The sequence below is a fragment of the Pristiophorus japonicus genome, chromosome 8, assembly GCF_044704955.1.
Source record: "Pristiophorus japonicus isolate sPriJap1 chromosome 8, sPriJap1.hap1, whole genome shotgun sequence".
NCBI classification, from domain to species: domain Eukaryota; kingdom Metazoa; phylum Chordata; class Chondrichthyes; family Pristiophoridae; genus Pristiophorus; species Pristiophorus japonicus.
In genome coordinates this window covers 117,462,693-117,480,690 of record NC_091984.1, presented here as the reverse complement: position 1 = coordinate 117,480,690, position 17,998 = coordinate 117,462,693, and the positions used below count along the sequence as shown (strand labels likewise).

At 43.6% G+C, this 17,998-nt stretch overlaps 1 protein-coding gene across 4 annotated transcripts in view; it reads right to left on the bottom strand.

The window, feature by feature from the left end:
* The window catches only part of LOC139268154 (eIF-2-alpha kinase GCN2-like), a 126,567-nt gene that overhangs the window by 21,064 nt on the left and 87,505 nt on the right, over nucleotides 1-17,998 (bottom strand). For all 4 annotated transcript variants that reach the window (XM_070886194.1, XM_070886193.1, XM_070886196.1 and 1 more), the window contains exons 19-22: nucleotides 15,954-16,073; nucleotides 9,983-10,084; nucleotides 9,349-9,477; nucleotides 4,453-4,527 (exon numbers count right to left, since the gene is read on the bottom strand). In XM_070886194.1, the coding sequence (XP_070742295.1) occupies nucleotides 4,453-4,527; nucleotides 9,349-9,477; nucleotides 9,983-10,084; nucleotides 15,954-16,073 (426 nt within the window). The remainder of the gene's footprint in view (nucleotides 1-4,452; nucleotides 4,528-9,348; nucleotides 9,478-9,982; nucleotides 10,085-15,953; nucleotides 16,074-17,998) is intronic.

The following is a 17,998-nucleotide window of genomic DNA, read 5'->3' as shown; positions in this document are numbered from 1 at the left end:
GCTGCATCCATTTCATCTGTCACAACATTTAATCTACCAGCTGGGATGAAAGTACAGTTGATGTATATAGGTTAGGTGAAAACTATCACGGGGTTCAAAGATTAAGAACATAGAAACAGGCCATTTGGTCCATGAACTTTGTTAGTGATGACAGTTCCATCTCATTAATGCATCATCCTTGCCTACTCCCCATATTCCTTAATTTATTTAATTCCCAAGTACTTACCTATCTCCCTTTCACTTGCAAAGCCTTCTGGGGCAGTTCGCTCCACATTCTTGCAATCTTCTTTGAGGGAAGATTTTTTACTTGTGAGTTTGTTTAGCTTTAATTTTAAGATGACTTCCCTTTGTTCTGGTTTCCCTTACTACAGAGACCTTTTCTCTATCACCTCGTCAATTCTCTATTATTTTAAACATCTCAGTCAGACCACCCATTAACCTTCTCATCTCTATCCAGTAAAGCCCAATTTTACCCATTATCTCGTCATTCATTTCAAGTATAGCCGCTGAATTGTCACTGGCCTCCCTCAAAGGCCAGTATATCCTGCCTCAGGTGGGGTATTCTATACTTTTGCAATATATTTGCTCTTTAGTCTACTTTTTGCACCTCCATGACAACTTTGAAAGACTAACATACCAGGATCTCAAAATTACTTTGTTCATCTTCAATTCTAAGTGGTTCCCCACTGGTCTGTATGGGCAGGCCACATAGTTCGCATGCCAGACACGAGACTCCCAAAGCAAGCGCTCTACTCGGAACGAGTCAAAGGTGGGCAGAGGAAACGTTACAAGGACACCCTCAAAGCCTCCCTGATAAAGTGCGACATCCCCACTAACACCTGGGAGTCCCTGGCCATAGATCTCCCTAAGTGGAGGAAGTGCATCTGGGAGGGCGCTGAGCTCCTCAAGTATCGTCAAGGAGAGCATGCAGAAATCAAGCGCAGGCAGCGGAAAGAGCGTGTGGCAAACCAGGCTCCCCGCCCACCCTTCCCTTCAACGACTATCTGTCCCACCTGTGACAGAGACTGTGGTTCTCGTATTGGACTGTACAGCCACCTAAGTATTCATGCTAAGAGTGGAAGCAAGTCTTCCTCGATTCCGAGGGACTGCCTATGATGCTGATGATGGTATTCCCCACCAGCCATTCCATGTCCAAAAAAAGTGTACTGCTTCATATATTATTACATTAAATGATGGCATCTGCTTGCTGAATATATGGTGTGTTCTTTTGTACTTTTCTTCACAATTCAGTCTACCTCTTATGTAGTATCATCTGCAAACTTGTAAATACTGTCATCTACTTCCAAGTCAAGGTCACTTGTATGTAGAGTGAAACGTCGGAGTCCTTGACATTTTTCACTACTTATCAATCTGAAAGTGCCCCCTTTATCCCAATTATCTACTTCCAACTTCATGCAACATAAAGAACCAACACCTCACCCCTGACCGAGCAGCAGAGGTCCCTGGCTTCGACCTCCCCTTGAAGACAGTGGACAGCCCAATCCACACAGCACATGGACAATGTGGCTACCTGCTCCACAGGTGGAAGATGAGGGATGACCCAACATGCGACTGTGGCCATGAATCTCAGACCATGAAGCACTTTACATCAATCTGCCCACTAAGATCTGTTGCCGGAGGCACCTCATTTCTCCACGGCAGCTCAGCGGGATAGCTAAACTAGACATCTCATTATAGGCTTTTCCCATCATACAAAACAACAACAGCCTCCTCCTCATTCCCAACCAATTTGTGATCCGTGCCTGAAGGTTGTCTCCATGTGTCTCAATTTTAGCTATTGATTTCTCGCGTGGAACCTTACCAACTGGTGCCATTTTGTTTGTTTTAATAATTTCTGCAAACCTGCTCCTGTAACCATGTGAGGGAACTGCCATGCATTGTGCTTTGTGAACCAATGTCTAGATAATGTGTCCAAATTACCTGCTAATATTTAGTGAGCAGTGTGCATTGGTAGTTTGTACTGCAGAATAAAGTAACACACTGAAGGAATCAACACATGAAAAATGAGGAACACATTGGCTCCCACTACAAGCTCAATAATATTTTACATTGCATCTCCTCGATCACTTAACACCTTACAAATACTCCACTCCAAGGTGTGTTTGGGAAAGGACACTTATTTTTAGATTATATATATTCAATTATACAATATGTTTGTCATTCTATAGCTCTCCTTTTTTGCATATATTATAATTACCTGACAATTAACAGAAGACAGAGGCAAGAATATAGCAACAGGAGTAGGCCATTCAGTCCCTCGAGCCTGTTCTGCCATTCAATTAGATTATGGCTGATATGTATCTTAACTCTATCTACCCGCCTTAATACCCTCACCGAGCAAAAATCAATCTCAGTTTTTAAGTTTGTAATTGACCCCCAGCCTCGACAGCTTTTTGTGAGAGAGTTCTATATTTCCACTACCCTTTCTGCTTCCTGACATCAACCCTGAATGACCTAGCTCTAATTTTAAGATTATGCCCTTGTTCTGGACTTTCCCACCAAAGGAAATAGTTTCTCTCTATCTCCCCTGCCAAAATCTTTAAATCATCTTAAAACCTCAATTATATTAACCCTTAATCATCTATATTCAAGGGAATACAAACCTAGCCTATGCAACCTATCCTCATAATTTAACCCTTTTATCATTGCGGTGAATCTGCACTGCACCCTCTCCAAGACCAGTATGTCCATCCTGTGGTGTGCTGCGCAGAACTGAATGCAATATTCCAGATGGAGGTCTAACCAGAGCTCTGTACAACTATAACATAATTTCCACCCCTGTGTATTCCAGCCCAGTTGAGATAAAGGCCAACATTCCAATAGCCTTCTAAATTATTTTTTTGTACATGCCCACTAGCTTTTAGTGATTTCTGTACTTGGACCCCCTAAATCGCTCTGCTCCTCCACAGTTCCTAGCTTCTTGCCATTTAGAAAATACTCTGCTCTATCTTTCTTAGGTCTAAAGTGGATGAGCTCACATGTCCCCACATTGAACTCCATCTGCCACAGTTTTGCCACACTCACTTAGTCCATCAATGTCCCTTTGCAACTTTTTGCTCTTATCTACACTATTTACTGTGGCACCTAACTTAATGTTATCAGCATACTTAGATCTGAGCTCTCTTCATTTATAAATATAGTGAAAAAGCTGTGGCCGCAGTACAGATATCTCCCTGGGGACACCACGAGTCACATCCTCCCAGTGAGTACATTTCCACGTGGAGAGTATTTTCTTACAATTTTGCTCTGTACTCAGGCCTTTGACAAGTTAGCTTAATGGCATTACTAACTCTGATAAATAAGAAAATATATTTCTCAATCCTAACTATTGGATTTGCCCAGATTGTTAAAACTCCATTGTGAAATTATTGTCCCATTTGCGACAGACCCCTTTGGATATGGAAATTGGAGCCTATTAATGTAAAGAGGACCTCCATCGCTATTTTAGGTAGGAACTGGTTGGAGTCTGTGGGAGCCACTTTGCTGTCAGATATGACAGCAGATCAGTGCCTTCAGAGCCCACAAAAATAATCTGAGCTGCCGCCACCCCCCCCCCCCCGGGGTAACCCCCAACCCTCCGCAATTGTGCCCAGCCCCCTCCCCATGATTTACCTTGCTGGCAGCTTTGCCAATTCCAGCGTGGTGGGTCGGGGTGCCTGTTTGGGGCCTGCAGATCGCCTGGAGAAAATGTAAATGAGGCTGGGGCCTGAATATCACAAGGCGGTTGGGGAGGGGTCTCAACGTCACTGGAATGGGCGGCCGACCGACCAGCTCACTCCACCAGCCAGTCGCCCGAAGGTCAAAATAGCCCAACTAATAAAACAGTCTGAGACTTTTCTAAATTGAGCACCAATCTAAAGGTCACCACCTGTAAACTGAGCCACAACAAATTCTGTATGATTGCAGTCACCAACGATTATCGTGGGTGAGTTGGTGTTAACATGATTTGCCCGTTATATAAGGGGGGGATGGTAAAACCCTAATCGGTTGCTTCACACTGGGGGCTGATTAACAGTTTCAAATATAAATTGCCACAGTAATCGCACCTTAATGAGATGCGAAGAGTTTATTGAACAGCTGCCAGAAGACCTGAGTTTGCCTGAAATCAGCAGTTTTTAAAAATCGGTAAGTACAAGGCTTTGAGTAATTACGGTAATCGCACCTTAACGACTTGGCAAGAGATTGCTGAACAGGTGAGTTTTCCCAAAATAGCCGCGCACTCAACACGTTGCCTTTCTAATTGACTTCTATGGTGATAGTAAATGGTTAGCGGTAATTGCCAGTTGCGTGCTATACAAGTGATGGAGATTGCAATGCATTCAGGTTTCTGAGAGACATTACGTTTCAGACCTTCCACTCCTTTGCATTGGTCCTATGTGCATTCATTAAATTCCACTGACAGGACAGCTTGGCTGGGAGTGCTGTGCTTACCTTTAAATCTGTTTCACCCTGGGGCTGCAGAACAAATATCCTTCCCTTTTCAAGACTTTCAGCTGTAACCTTTTTCTAAAAGAAGCAAAACACAATGTCAGACTTTTAAGGCTTGAGCTACACATCCTCTAAGTAATGCAGTGATAATGTTTAAGGTTTCAACAAAATGCTGCCTTTGAAAAATAAACTTTACCCCCATTCTACAGAATATTCTAAAATTATAATAATGTATGTACATTTTGTGCATCTGTGTCAAATGAGCAACTCTTCAATGAAATAGTGTCAGATTTTGCCATATATTTAGACAATGGCCAATACTATTGGAACAGCTTGGAACGGCAATAAAAATGGTATGTTTTTACAGGATAAGTGCAGTGAAATCGTGTTGATTGTAGTAGCCGACGTAAAACACTCTTTTTACGGTCCACCCTCCATTTTGAGAGAATCTTCCTATATAAAACATTCCAGTCACAGTCCCTCCCCCTCCATTTTAAACACACACTTCCAGGAACAAAACTGATAAAAGCATAAGGCAACAAAAGTGCAGCACTCAATTCTTTCTTATATAAAAAAGGAAAATGCTGGAAATACTCAGTAGGTCAGGCAGCATCTGTGGAGAGAGAAACTGAGTTAACGTTTCAGGTCGGTGACCTTTCATTCTCTCTGTTCACTTTGATTCTTTCTGTTCATTTACTGAACAAAATTGAATGAAAATGCACAGCCACACAGGAATATGTTGCTGAACATCCCAGACTGCGAATTGAATAGAGTACCTGACAGGAGATTTGACTGTTGCATCATTGAAAATGACTGCTTGAACGACTTGAGTGGAAATCACATATTTGGGAATCAAAAATACCAAAATTTAGAAGTAAAATATCTAAAAACACCAACAGTACTATAGTTTCTCCTTTTACAATGAAAGTCTGCACATTAAAAAATTGCAATGGTAAGTATAGCTGAGAGAGGCAATGCACTCTTCCATCCATAGAAACCTGCGGTATTCCCATCATATCATCTGCACAACTGTAACTGGAGAGCGATTTTCCAAGAGTTGATGACATTGTGTTACATGCTCCCTGATGTCACATCTTGGAATGTGAAATAAACATGATTAACTGACAAATTGTAAAGTGACAAACCTCAGCATGTAGTGTGTTTAAGCTGATCAAGATTGGTTATTGATCATTTGTGAGATCCAAAGAATGGCTTTAATATTTAGGGAAAGAGAAGTACTCATGTAATGACTCACTACTTAGTGGTCAGACATCCGTCTATTATTAGCCACTAAAATTATAGTGGAAAATTCTCATCTCACATTTACTGGACACAGAGCAAAAGTGACCACAGAGAATTAGTCAAAATTGAATCAGAATTTTTCCACAACTTTGGACAGACTATGGGCAACTTCAGTGTAATCGGGAAAACAGTGTTCCAAAACCTACCAGTAGTTTATCTTTTGTCCAAACACTGTAACCTAGTGGCATATTCTGGACAAAAGGTTTGTTTTTGCTTTAATCAGATTAAGTGCTTCCATTTTTTCCTAATACAGAGAATATACATTCATTAGTATCTATTTTACTTTACGTACACCAATGTTGTATTTATGCTAGATAGATGAGGTGTCTCATGGGAGTCTTCTTACAAAAAGTTTAAAGAGAAATGTAAGGATAGAAAGTTGGCTAATGGACACAAAACAAAGGACTAAGTTTAATGGGTGCCAATCAGATAGGAGAAATGGTGAAGCCACAGTCGATCTGTCTCTCAATGTATCGATAATATATTTTTAAAATTTGATGTCTGCAGGTACTTCCTGTCTACAAAAACAAACTTGCTGCTGTCACATTTTTGTCACACTGCTGTGTCAACTGTTTTCATTATAAATTTATGTCTCCACATTTATAATAGAAACATCCTATGTACACTTGTCATGCTGTAATTACACCTCACTGCCAGCAGTGGCACTGTAGAACCTCAGTTTTACATCTTTCAACTTCTCAGTCTGTACTGTAGAAAAAGTCCTATACTGTTACCAACTCTACTTTATAAAATTTAAGTACGATATAAAATTAAGAACAGAAGGTATGAATTTAAAATGAAGACTGAATCACTTCTGCAAGTACTGGTCCAATTATCCCCCGTCTTTTAACCACACTGCACCTGAAGACCACACTTGGACTTGAATCCTTGTGTGCAATGCCAAGGAAGATCGGCTAATATAGTTGATTTGGACTTGGGAACAATGGGAATTCAGTGACAATACAGTAGTAGGAGTTTTGAGAGGTTAGCTTGATGGGTAGACAGGTGGAACATGCACGTTATACACATTCGGAAGATTTATAAAAGTAATATGAGTAGATACTTAATGGAAAAGTGCTGAAGGGTGTGGGTAAACAAAGTGTTCTACGATTCAAATACATATTCCTCAAAAGTGAAAGTACAAGTAGAGAAAACAACAACCAGGCCGAAAGCAATTTGGGTTTTAGAAATAGGGAAATAGAAGCAAAGAAGTAACGATAAATTTGTACTAAGTAATGTTTAGTTAGAGTACTGTGTGCACTTTTGACCGCGCCATTATAGAAAAGGGCAGTAAAGCTAGAGAGCGGAGAGCTAGATCAGGATGACACCAGGGATGAGAAACTATAGTTATGAGGTACAAATTGAGATACTGGGATAATTTCCAATGGAGTAGAGAGGCTATGAAGAGATTTAATTGTGGTTTTTAAAATTATGAAAGGATTTGATAGTGAATGGGGAAGTCTATCGCCCTGGTTGGGGGGGTGGGAGAAGGGGATAATCGAGGGACTATAGGGAGGGAGGAACTTAAAACAATCACTATTGCTAAAGAAAAAGTACTCGGTAAAATAATAGGGCTAAAGGTGGACAAGTCCCCTGGACCTGATGGCTTCCATCCTAGGGTCTTAAAAGAAGTGGCTGCAGATATAGTGGATGCATTGGTTGTAATCTACCAAAATTCCCTGGTTTGGAAAACCGCAAATATAATGCCCTTATTTAAAAAGGAGGAAGACAGAAAGCAGGAAACTACAGACCAGTTAGCCTAACATCTGTCGTTGGGAAAATGCTGGAGTCCATTATTAAGGAAGCAGTAGCAGGACATTTGGAAAAGCATAATACAATCAAACAGAGTCAGCATGGTTTTATGAAAGGGAAATCATGTTTGACAAATTTGCTGAAGTTCTTGGAGGATGTAACGAGTAGGGTGGATAAGAGGAAACCAGTGGATGTGGTGTATTTGGATTTCCAGAAGGCATTCAACAAGGTGCCACATAAAAGGTTACTGCACAAGATAAAAGTTCATGGGATTGGGGGTAATATATTAGCATGGATAGAGGATTGGCTAACTAACAGAAAACAGAGAGTCGAGATAAATGGGTCATTTTTCCAGTTGGCAAACGGTAACTAGTGGGGTGTCACAGGGATCGATGCTGGGGCCTCAACTATTTACAATCTATATTAATGACTTGGATGAAGGGACCGAGTATAATGTAGCCAAGTTTGCTGATGTTACAAAGATGGGTGGGATAGCAAGTTGTGAGGATGACACAAAAAAATCTGCAAAGGTATATAGACAGGCTAAGTGAATGGGCAAAAATTTGGCAGGTGGAGTATAATGTGGGAAGTTGTGAGGTTATCTACTTGGGCAGGAAAAATAAAAAAGCAAATTATTATTTAAATGGAGAGAAATTACAAAATGCTGCAGTGCAGAGGGACCTGGGGGTCCTTGTGCATGAAACACAAAACGTTAGTATGCAGGTACAGCAAGTGATCAGAAAGGCAAATGGAATGTTGGCCTTTATTGGAAGCGAGATGCAGTATAAAAGCAGAGAAGTCCTGCTACAGCTGTACAGGGTATTGGTGAGGCCACACCTAGAGTACTGTGTACAGTTTTGGTCTCTTTATTTAAGGGGGGATATACTTGCATTGGAGGTAGTGTAGAGAAGGTTCACTAGGTTGATTCCTGAGATGAAGGGGTTGACTTATGAAGAAAGGTTGAGAAGATTGGGGTTTAGAAGAATGAGCGGTGATTTTATTGAAACATATAAGATATTGAGGGGGCTCAACAAGCTAGATTTAAACGGAGATGAGGAGGAATTTCTTCTCTCAGAGGGTCATAAATCTATGGAATTCTCTGCCCCAGAGAGCTGCGGAGGCTTGGTCAATGAATATATTTAAGGTGGAGGTAGACAGATTTTTGAGCGATAAGAGAGTGAGGGGTTATGGGGAGCGGGCAGGGAAGTGGAGCTGAGTCCATGATCAGATCAGCCATGATCTTATTAAATGGCGGAGCAGGCTCGAGGGGCCAAATGGCCTACTCCTGCTCCTATTTCTTATGTTCTTATGTCAGTGAACCGGAGTAATCAATTTGAAATAGTCAGTAAGAGACTGAGGCGAGAGGTTCTGAGAAATTTCTTCATGCAGAGTTATTAGAACATGGATTACTTTGCCACAGGGAGTAATTGAGGCAGAAATTGTTGCATCTTCTAAGGGAAAAGCGGACAAATATTTGAAGCAGAGGAAAATACAGAGCAATGAGGCCAGATTAGGGCAGTGGTCTGCTTTGGATTGCCCTAGTGAAGGGCCAGCACAGGAACAATGGGCTGAATGGCCTCCTTCCACACTCTGAACCTCTGGAGCTTTAAGAAGTTCCCACTTGCATTTGCAATCAAAATGCATTTACTATGGATAAAGCTGTGCCTCCGGAGTATGAGAGGCTATGAATATTGTCTGGTGAATACGTGTACATTCACCTTAACTACCTATTGCAGTAAACAAGATTTGATCAGCCACATCTTATAAACAGATATTAAATGGATCTCCTTGTCTGTCGCCATTCGTTCTGTGTGCTCAGAGTATCAGGTGATTTCCATACATTACCTCATTAAGTCTGGTCATCAATCTAACGCGTATGCCTGCTTCCCAAAACTTTCTTGCCAACTTAAAACAGATTTCCGCACTGGTGTCAGGAATGCAGTGGATACAGATTTTGTCCATCCTTTCCGGTTTCTGTGCATAACACGAGAAAAACTTATTTGTACCTCTGCAATGAAATCACGCAATTCTTTTTGGTATTTTTTTTTTCTCTTTTTGGTATTTCCATAGCAGAACATAGTCAGGAGGTAAATTAAATTACATCAGTCATCGATTTGTATCATTTTTATAACTTGTAGCAGTACCAAATCTCATTAAGTGACATTTACTAAGTCATAGAAATCTTGACTTCAGTCTGGACCAATAGATTAACCTCAATCTTCAGACACAACTTTAAGCAAAGGAAAAACAAAAAGGGAAATTTAAGCTATGGATCCCTAGAGGCAATTGCAGGCACTGAATGGATTACTTTGCCACAGGGAATAATTGAGGCAGAAACTCCAAACGGAAATGTTTTCGGACTGACTCATCATCAATAGAAACAACCTCTCCCCCACCCCTCCCAAAAAAACCAAGATATTTTCAACAATGTCTGCCTTTTCTCAGATTCTGGGATTCTTGTCTCTTGTCTGCCTTTTACCTTTGCCTTTGTGTCTGCTTCTACGAGTTTCTGGAGGTCGATGTTCAGGCCGGCAGCAGACAGCTCGGGCAACTCCTCAATTGAGGCATCAAAACTTCGGAGCTACAGCATTGTGACAGACAAGTAAATCAGACTGCGCCATTCTTGTTCAAATAATCATTTTATATAAAACAAATAGCTGAGATGATTATACTCTTTCATTTCTCCAGACCCGACCATTACTTATTCATTATTACTTTGTTTTGAATATTTTAAATGGCTAATTTAACACTTCTATACATACAAGATTCTGAGAGGGATTGACAGAGTAGATGGCTGGAGAGTCTAGAACTAGGGGGCACAGTCTCAGGATAAGGGATCGGCCATTTAAGACTGAGATGAGGGGGAATTTCTTCACTCAGAGGAGTATAAATCTTTGGAATTCTCTACCTCAGAGGGCTGTGGATGCTGAGTCTCTGAGTATATTCAAGGCTGAGATAGACAGATTTTTGGGGTCCGAAATTGATTAACTTACTGCCCACTGCCGCCAACATTCCTCTGCAAATCCACCCAGTGCCACTTTCGATGTGGCCTGGAGCGGGCGGGAATGGAGAACCACCGGGAAGCGCCCGCTGACATCAGCGGGAGGCCGAGTGCCGTAAGTAGATTCCCGCCCGCCGAGATGCCAGATTGGTGCGGGCAGGAGTCGACGGCAGAACGGGGGTGGACCGCTGGCTGGAGGCTGGTCTGTCCCCGACGGTAAGTAGGAAGATTATGGAAAAAAGGATAGTGAACATTTCTTATTTGTTTTTTCCACAGCAACTTACCTTGATGGGATCCTCTGAAGGTCTTCCGGTAGTTTTTTAATTTTTTTGTGATTTTTATTTTTAGGTCTTCGACCCTCTGTGGGCCCGACTCCATGCTCGGCGGCACTTGGGTGGCAAGCACCTCTGCCGCTGAGAATGAGAGCTCTCACCGGCTGCCGCCCAGATTGGCGGCGTAAGTCCCTCATTTGCCGCCTACCGACCTTTGAGGGATCTTCTTCATGAATATCGTGCCAAAAGTACCGTCAGGTATCTCGGCAGCCATCAGTGGCACTTTGGGCGGCACTTGGGCGGGTGGAGGCCTTGACCAAATTCGGCCCTTTGGAGTCTAGGGGAATCAAGGGATATGGGGATCGGGCAGGAAACTGGAGTTGAGGTCAATGATCAGCCATGATCTTATTGAATGGCAGAGCAGGCTCGAGGGACCATATGGCCTACTCCTGCTCCTAATTCTTATGTTCTTATGTTCCCTAACACCTTTGATGTGTTTAAGGTTATTCATGAATTGATTGGGTAGATAGAAAGAAACTATTACCTCTGGTGGGGGAGTCCAGAACATGGGGGCATTGCCTTAAAATTAGAGCTAGGCAGTTCAGGGCTGATGTCCGGAAGCATTTCTTTGCACAAATGGTAATGAAAATCTGAACTCTCTCCCCAAAATGCTGTTGAGGCTTGGGGTCAACTGAAAATGTTTAATTTGAAATTGATATCGATTTTTGTTCGGTAAAGGTATTGAGAGATAATAAACCATAGCAGGTAAGTGGAGTTAAGATACAGATCAGCCATGATTTCATTGAATGGCAGGACAGGCTCGAGGGGCTGAATGGCCGACTCCTATTCCCACATTTCTAACCCAACCCGCTTTGCCTTTTCCAGATTAGCTCGAGTAGCAAGGGCTCAACATTCCTCCTTTTGTTAAAAATTGAAGAATTGCAAGTTCTTCTGCAAAAATCAGTGACCTGCTAAAATCACCTGTTCAAACATGCAACTTGAGAGAATGAAATGTTATCAGCAGCAATGAACAAGTGGCAGTCAGTAATTGGACAAGTTAACTGGTTGAAAGTGTCAAAAGGTTCAAAAATATAAACAGCAGCACAGCTGGGAAATGCTCAACATCAAAGATGGAAAAACATGATTTAAGGCCAAGTTCAGCAAATGCTGGGAATGGACCAAAGCAAGCACAACTACAGTCCTCAAGAGTGCAAAAAATGTGTGATTGATACCAGCACACAAGACACATGGTGGCTGATATCTTCAAGATTCAGCAAACGTGACTGAAGGTCCGTAAAAAAAGAGACGCAGAATCTGCAAGTTACTGTTGGGACTCCCCTTACCTCGAAAAGCATCTTTTACATTCTCTTTATGCAATCATATAACTTTACTGCACTGAAGGTGTCCATTCGGCCCAACTGGCTGTGCTGGCCCTCAACGAGCTATCCATTCCGTCCCATTCCACTGTCCTTTCTCCATACTTTAAAAAATTCATTCCTGGGATGTGGGCATCGCTGGAAAGATCAGCATTTATTGCCGATCCATAACTGCCCTTGAGAAGGTGCTGATGAGCTACCTTTTTGAATCGCTGCAGTCCGTGTGGTGAAGGTACGCCCACTGTGCTCTTCCAGGATTTTGACCCAGAGACGATGAATGAACGGCAAGATATTTCCGAGTCAGGATAGTGTGTGACTTGGAAGGGAATTTGGAGGTGATGGTGTTCCCATGCGCCTGCTGCCCTTGTCCTTCTAGGTAGTAGAGGTCATGGGTTTGGGAAGTGCTGTCAAAGAAGCCTTGGCGAGTTGCTGCAGTGCATCTTATAGATGCTACGCACTGCAGCCACGGTGCATCAGTGGTGGAGGGAATGAATGTTTAAGGTGGTGGATGAGGTGCCAATCAGCGGGCTGCTTTGTCCTGGATGGTGTCGAGCTTCTTGAGTGTTGTTGGAGCTGCACTCATCCAGGCAAGTGGAGAGTATTCCATCACACTCCTGACTTGTGCCTTGTAGATGGTGGAAAGGCTTTGGGAGAGTCAGGGGGTCAGACACTCGCCGCAGCCTCTAATCTGCTCTTGCACTCACAGTATTTATGGGGCTGGTCCAGTTAAGTTTCTGGTCAATGGTGACCTCCAGGATGTTGATGGTGGGGGATTCGGCAATGTTAATATCATTGAATATCAAGGGGCAGTGGTTAGGCACTCTCTTGTTGGAGATAGTCATTTCCTGGCACTTGTGTGGCACGAATGTTACTTGCCACTTATCTGTCCAAGCCTGAATATAGTTCAGATCTTGCTGCATGCGGGCAGGAACTGCTTCATTAGCTGAGGAGTTGCGAATGGAACTGAACACTGTGTAGTCATCAGCGAACATTCCCACTTCTGATTTTAGGAATGGAGGGAAGGTCACTGCTGAAGCAGTTGAAGATGGTTGGGCCTAGGACACTGCCCTGAGAAACTCCTGCAGCGATGTCCTGGGGCTGAGATGATTGGCCTCCAACAACCACAACCATCTTCCTTTGTGCTAGGTATGACTCCAGCCAGTGGGGAGTCTTTCCCGATTCCCAGTGACTTCAATTTTACTCGGGCTCTTTGATGTCACACTCGGTAAAATGCTGCCTTGATGTCAAGGGCAGTCACTCTCACCTCACCTCTTGAATTCAGCTCTTTTGTCCCTGTTTGGACCGAGGCTGGAATGAGGTCTGGGGCCGAGTGGCCCTGGCGGCATCAGTGAGCAGGTTATTGGTAAGTGCCACTTGATAGCACTGTCGACGACATCTTCCCTTACTTTGCTGATGATTGAGAGTAGACTGTTTAATTTTTTTCTTATTCAAATATTTATTTGCTTTTCTTTTAAGTTATTCTGGATTCTCCTTTTACCACTGTTTCTGGCAGGGCATTCCATGCTCTGAGACCCTTGTGCATTAAAAGAAATTCTCCTAATTCTTTTGCTGATGTATGCTCTTTAGCTACCATCACAATGACCAGTGGAAATTCTCCCCTAGTTTTCATGTCAATGCCCTTGATAACAATAAACACCCTATCAGATCTCCTCTTAAATTTTCCTGCTTTAACATAAAGAGCTTGAGTTTGAGTTTCTCTCCTCATAATTAAAGCCTCTGATCCCAGGGATCATCTTCACAAACTGTGTGTCAATCAGTGGTTTCAGGCCTCCAACAGGCCTCAATTTGCTGTGGTTACAAAAGAAAAATGAAGGAGGCAGAGAAGCACAAAGGGTAGTGAGTATCCATTGGAATGCCAGTCTCCTGGGACACTTATTCACGTGTAAAAGTGCTTTCTGTTGCAGATATGGTACTACCTGGGTTAGTCACTGATGAGGGTGGAGTGCACTAATCATTTCTCCCACTGCTGTGGCATTACTTCAAAATCTTTTGCTTCATTAAGCTCAAAAGGACTCCAGGTACAATCTAAAGTTTTCAATGTTGCTCTGCATTGTTAATTGGCCTATTTTAGGAACGGGAGTGGGCCATTCAGCCTCTTGATCCTGATCCGCCATGGAATTAGACGGTGGCTGATTTGTACGTCAACGCCATTGACCGTGTTTGCGCTATATCTTGATACATTTACCGAACAGGAATATAGCACTCTCAGTCTTGAAAGTTCAAATTCATCCAGCATCCACAGCCTTTCGGGGGAGTGAATTCCACATATCCACTACCATGTGTGTGATTTCGCTCCTGAACGGCCTAGCTCTGATTATAAGGTTAAGGCATCTCGTTCTTGATTCTCCCACCAGAGGAAATAGTTTCTCTCTATCTACCCTATCAACTCCTTTAATCATCTTAAACATCTCAATTAGATCACCCCTTAATCTTCTATACTCAAGGGAATACAAGCTTAGTCTATGCAACCTGTCCTCATAATTTAACCCTTTTATCCCCGGTATTATTCTGGTGAATCAGCGCTGCACCCACTCCAAGGTAAATATATCCTTCTTCAGGTGTGGTGCCCAGAACTGAACGCGGTACTCCAGATGCGGTCTAACCAGAGCTTTATAACCCTTTGTACTCCAGCCCCCTTGAAATAAAGGCTGACATTCCATTAGTTTTCTATACTCAAGAAAGCTTTGACACCGAGCCGCAGAAGAAGAAATGACAGCAGATGACCAAAAGCTTGGTTAAAGAGGTAGGTTTTAAGGAGCGTCTCAAAGGAGGAAAGAGAGATAGAGAGGCAGAGAAGTTTAGGAGGGAGTGAGTTCCAGAGCTTAGGGCCTAGACAACAGAATGGTTGAGCAGTTGGAATCAGGGATGCTCAAGAGGGCAGAATTTGAGAAGCGCAGACATCTCGGGGGGGTTGTGAGGCTGAAGAAGATTACAGGGATAGGAAGGGGCGAGGCCATAAAGGGATTTGTAAACAAGGATGAGAATTTTGAAATCAAGGCATTGCTTAACTGGGAACCAATGTAGTTCAGCGAGCACAGGGGTGAAGGGTGATCGTGACTTGGTGCGAGTTAGGACATGGGCTGCCAAGTTTTGGATGACCTCAAGTTTACATTGTGTAGAATGTGGGAGGCCAGCCAGGCGTGCGTTGGAATAGTCAAGTCTAGAGGTAACAAAGGCATGGATGAGGGTTTCAGCAGCAGAAGAGCTGAGGCAGGGGCGGAGGCGGGCAATGTTACAGAGATGGAAATAGGCGGTCTTAGTTATGCTGCGGATATGTGACCGGAAGCTCATTTCAGGGTCAAATACGATGCCTAGGATGCAGTCTGGTTTGGTGTCAGGTAGATGCTAGGGAGAGGGTTGGAGTCAGTGGCTAGGGAACGCAGTTTGTGGCGGGGACCAAAGACAATGGGTTCGGTCCTCCCAATATTTAATTTACCTCTCCTCACAATTTAACTCTCTAAGTCCCTGTATCACTTCCCCCCACTAGTTTCGAGTGAGATAGTTGCTCAGAACCAAGTTAAACATGAATGAATTGTCTGTTGCCACTTTCAACCATTATTTGCATCGACATTTTGGCTAAGATTTGGGAGGGTACAGGAGTACCAGGCCCTGGATAGGCACTGTACCGCGTATCTGAAAAACATAAGGTTGGCTCGATTGTGGAGCTGCAGTTCTAAAGGTACAAAGGGCTTAAACTTAATTTAAAAACTAAACACACAAAATTAAAACAAACTATCAAAGTGCCTATCCTCTTTCAGAAAGAGTTCTTAAACACCTTACTAGTTTTGTGTACTGCCCTCCGTACACCAGAAGGCCAGATCCAGCTGCATCGTACAAAGCGAAAAGCAAACCTTCGTAATGCTTCAGGTTTATTTCTTCTGTACCACGTAAACTTCCTACCTGTAGTAAAGCAGAAAAGGTGAGGAAGATAGTCAGTACACAGAATCTTCCTTCTTGTCCCATCTTATGAAAAATTGCTCCAAACTGAAGTCTGTGTGATAAGTAATGATTGTTAAACCTGGGGAACACCAATTTCCTAGGTGCAGTGAAGAGGAAAAAGGGTTGGGATACCTTACGCCGGTTTTCCGCCCCTACTGCTGGGATTTCCTGGAATAGACCAGTGCACAGAGTTAGCATGTTAAAATGAGGCAAGCAGGGCTGTTCCCAGCCTTCTGTCTCATGTTCCTGGTCTCCCGCCTCACTTTCCCGGGGGTACGCGAGTCGGACGCCTGTCACAAGTGCTTGCACTGGGGCCCCAACAGACCAGAAGGCCTCAGGAGGTGGCAGCCCGAAGATCAACGGTTTCCTCTCTTCTCCTCCCCCTCAGAAGATCTTTGGGGTGGAAATTAGGTTGCAGTTTTCTTGAGGCGTAAATGTTGGGCAGTGTGTACATTTAGCGCCGGGAAATGGTTTGCGTCAGCAGTCCAAAAATTCAACCGCTGCGCCCTGACAGTGGAGCTGAGCGCTAAGGGAAGTGTTCCACACTGATCTTAGGGTGCTAGGCCGGGTGAACAACTGAATATCTCGAGCTAAAGAGCCGGATTCATAGCCTAAGAGAGGCCTCCCTAGAAGAAAACAAGTTGGAACAAAAAACATTCCCTATGTATTAATCACCCCAAATCAAGTTAAATCACAAAAATAAGAAAAAACAATCAAAGTTACCTCACGCAGTCACGCAGTAGATAGATTGAGTATACTGGGTCTTTACTCGTTGGAGTTCAGAAGGATGAGGGGTGATCTTATAGAAACATTTAAAATAATGAAAGGGATAGACAAGATAGAGGCGGAGAGGTTGTTTCCACTGGTCGGGGAGACTAGAACTAGGGGGCACAGCCTCAAAATACGGGGAAGCCAATTTAAAACCGAGTTGAGAAGGAATTTCTTCTCCCAAAGGGTTGTGAATCTGTGGAATTCTCTGTCCAGGGAAGCAGTTGAGGCTAGCTCATTGAATGTATTCAAGTCACAGATAGATAGATTTTTAACCAATAAGGGAGTTAAGGGTTACGGGGAGCGGGCAGGTAAGTGGAGCTGAGTCTACGGCCAGATCAGCCATGATCTTTTTGAATGGCGGAGCAGGCTCGAGGGGCTAGATGGCCTACTCCTGTTCCTAATTCTTATGTTCTTATGTTCTTATGTTCTTATTCCTTCGCTCACCGCTGCTCGGACAGCTCTGCACACCAGCATTCTCTAGCGGGGACGAGACGGGGCGCTACGGGTGCAGCACAAACCAAATTTTGAAAGCGGGTCGATACCGGGGGCGTTGTACACAGGGCGCAACACTCCTGGGCAGCACTCCTCTGTGCCGCCGGTACTGCCACGCTGAAATTGCCGAGCGATGCGAATGCCGGCGCTCGCGGCTGCCAACCCTTTACCGTCCCTGTTCCGACCCTCGCGAGGGGTGGTATCCCAGCGGATTTCTAGCCCTTGGGAGTCTTGAGGCCTTCTCTCCAACAGCAGCCCCAATGCTGCACTCCTCATTTCCTGCTCTGCTTTCTGGCACTGGGTGCAGTCAGGGGAAGGTGGCCCCGCATGACCCCCATCCTCTGACAGCTCAAGGCCGCCTTAGGCCTGCTGCACCTGATCACAGCAACAGTGCAAAGTGTAAAGCAATTGTCCTGTGAGAAAGGAATGCCCTTAGCACGTCAATACACGAAAGACATGGTGGCTGATGTCTCCCAGACTCAGTGGAGTTATAGAAATCTCAAGAGTATGTTTATAATGCCCGAAGATAAATTGCCTGTGTCATTGCACACTTGAGGCCACTTATGTGGCATAAGGCGCAATAGCATCACTTGTACCATGAAAACGGGAGTGAGTGCTCATTG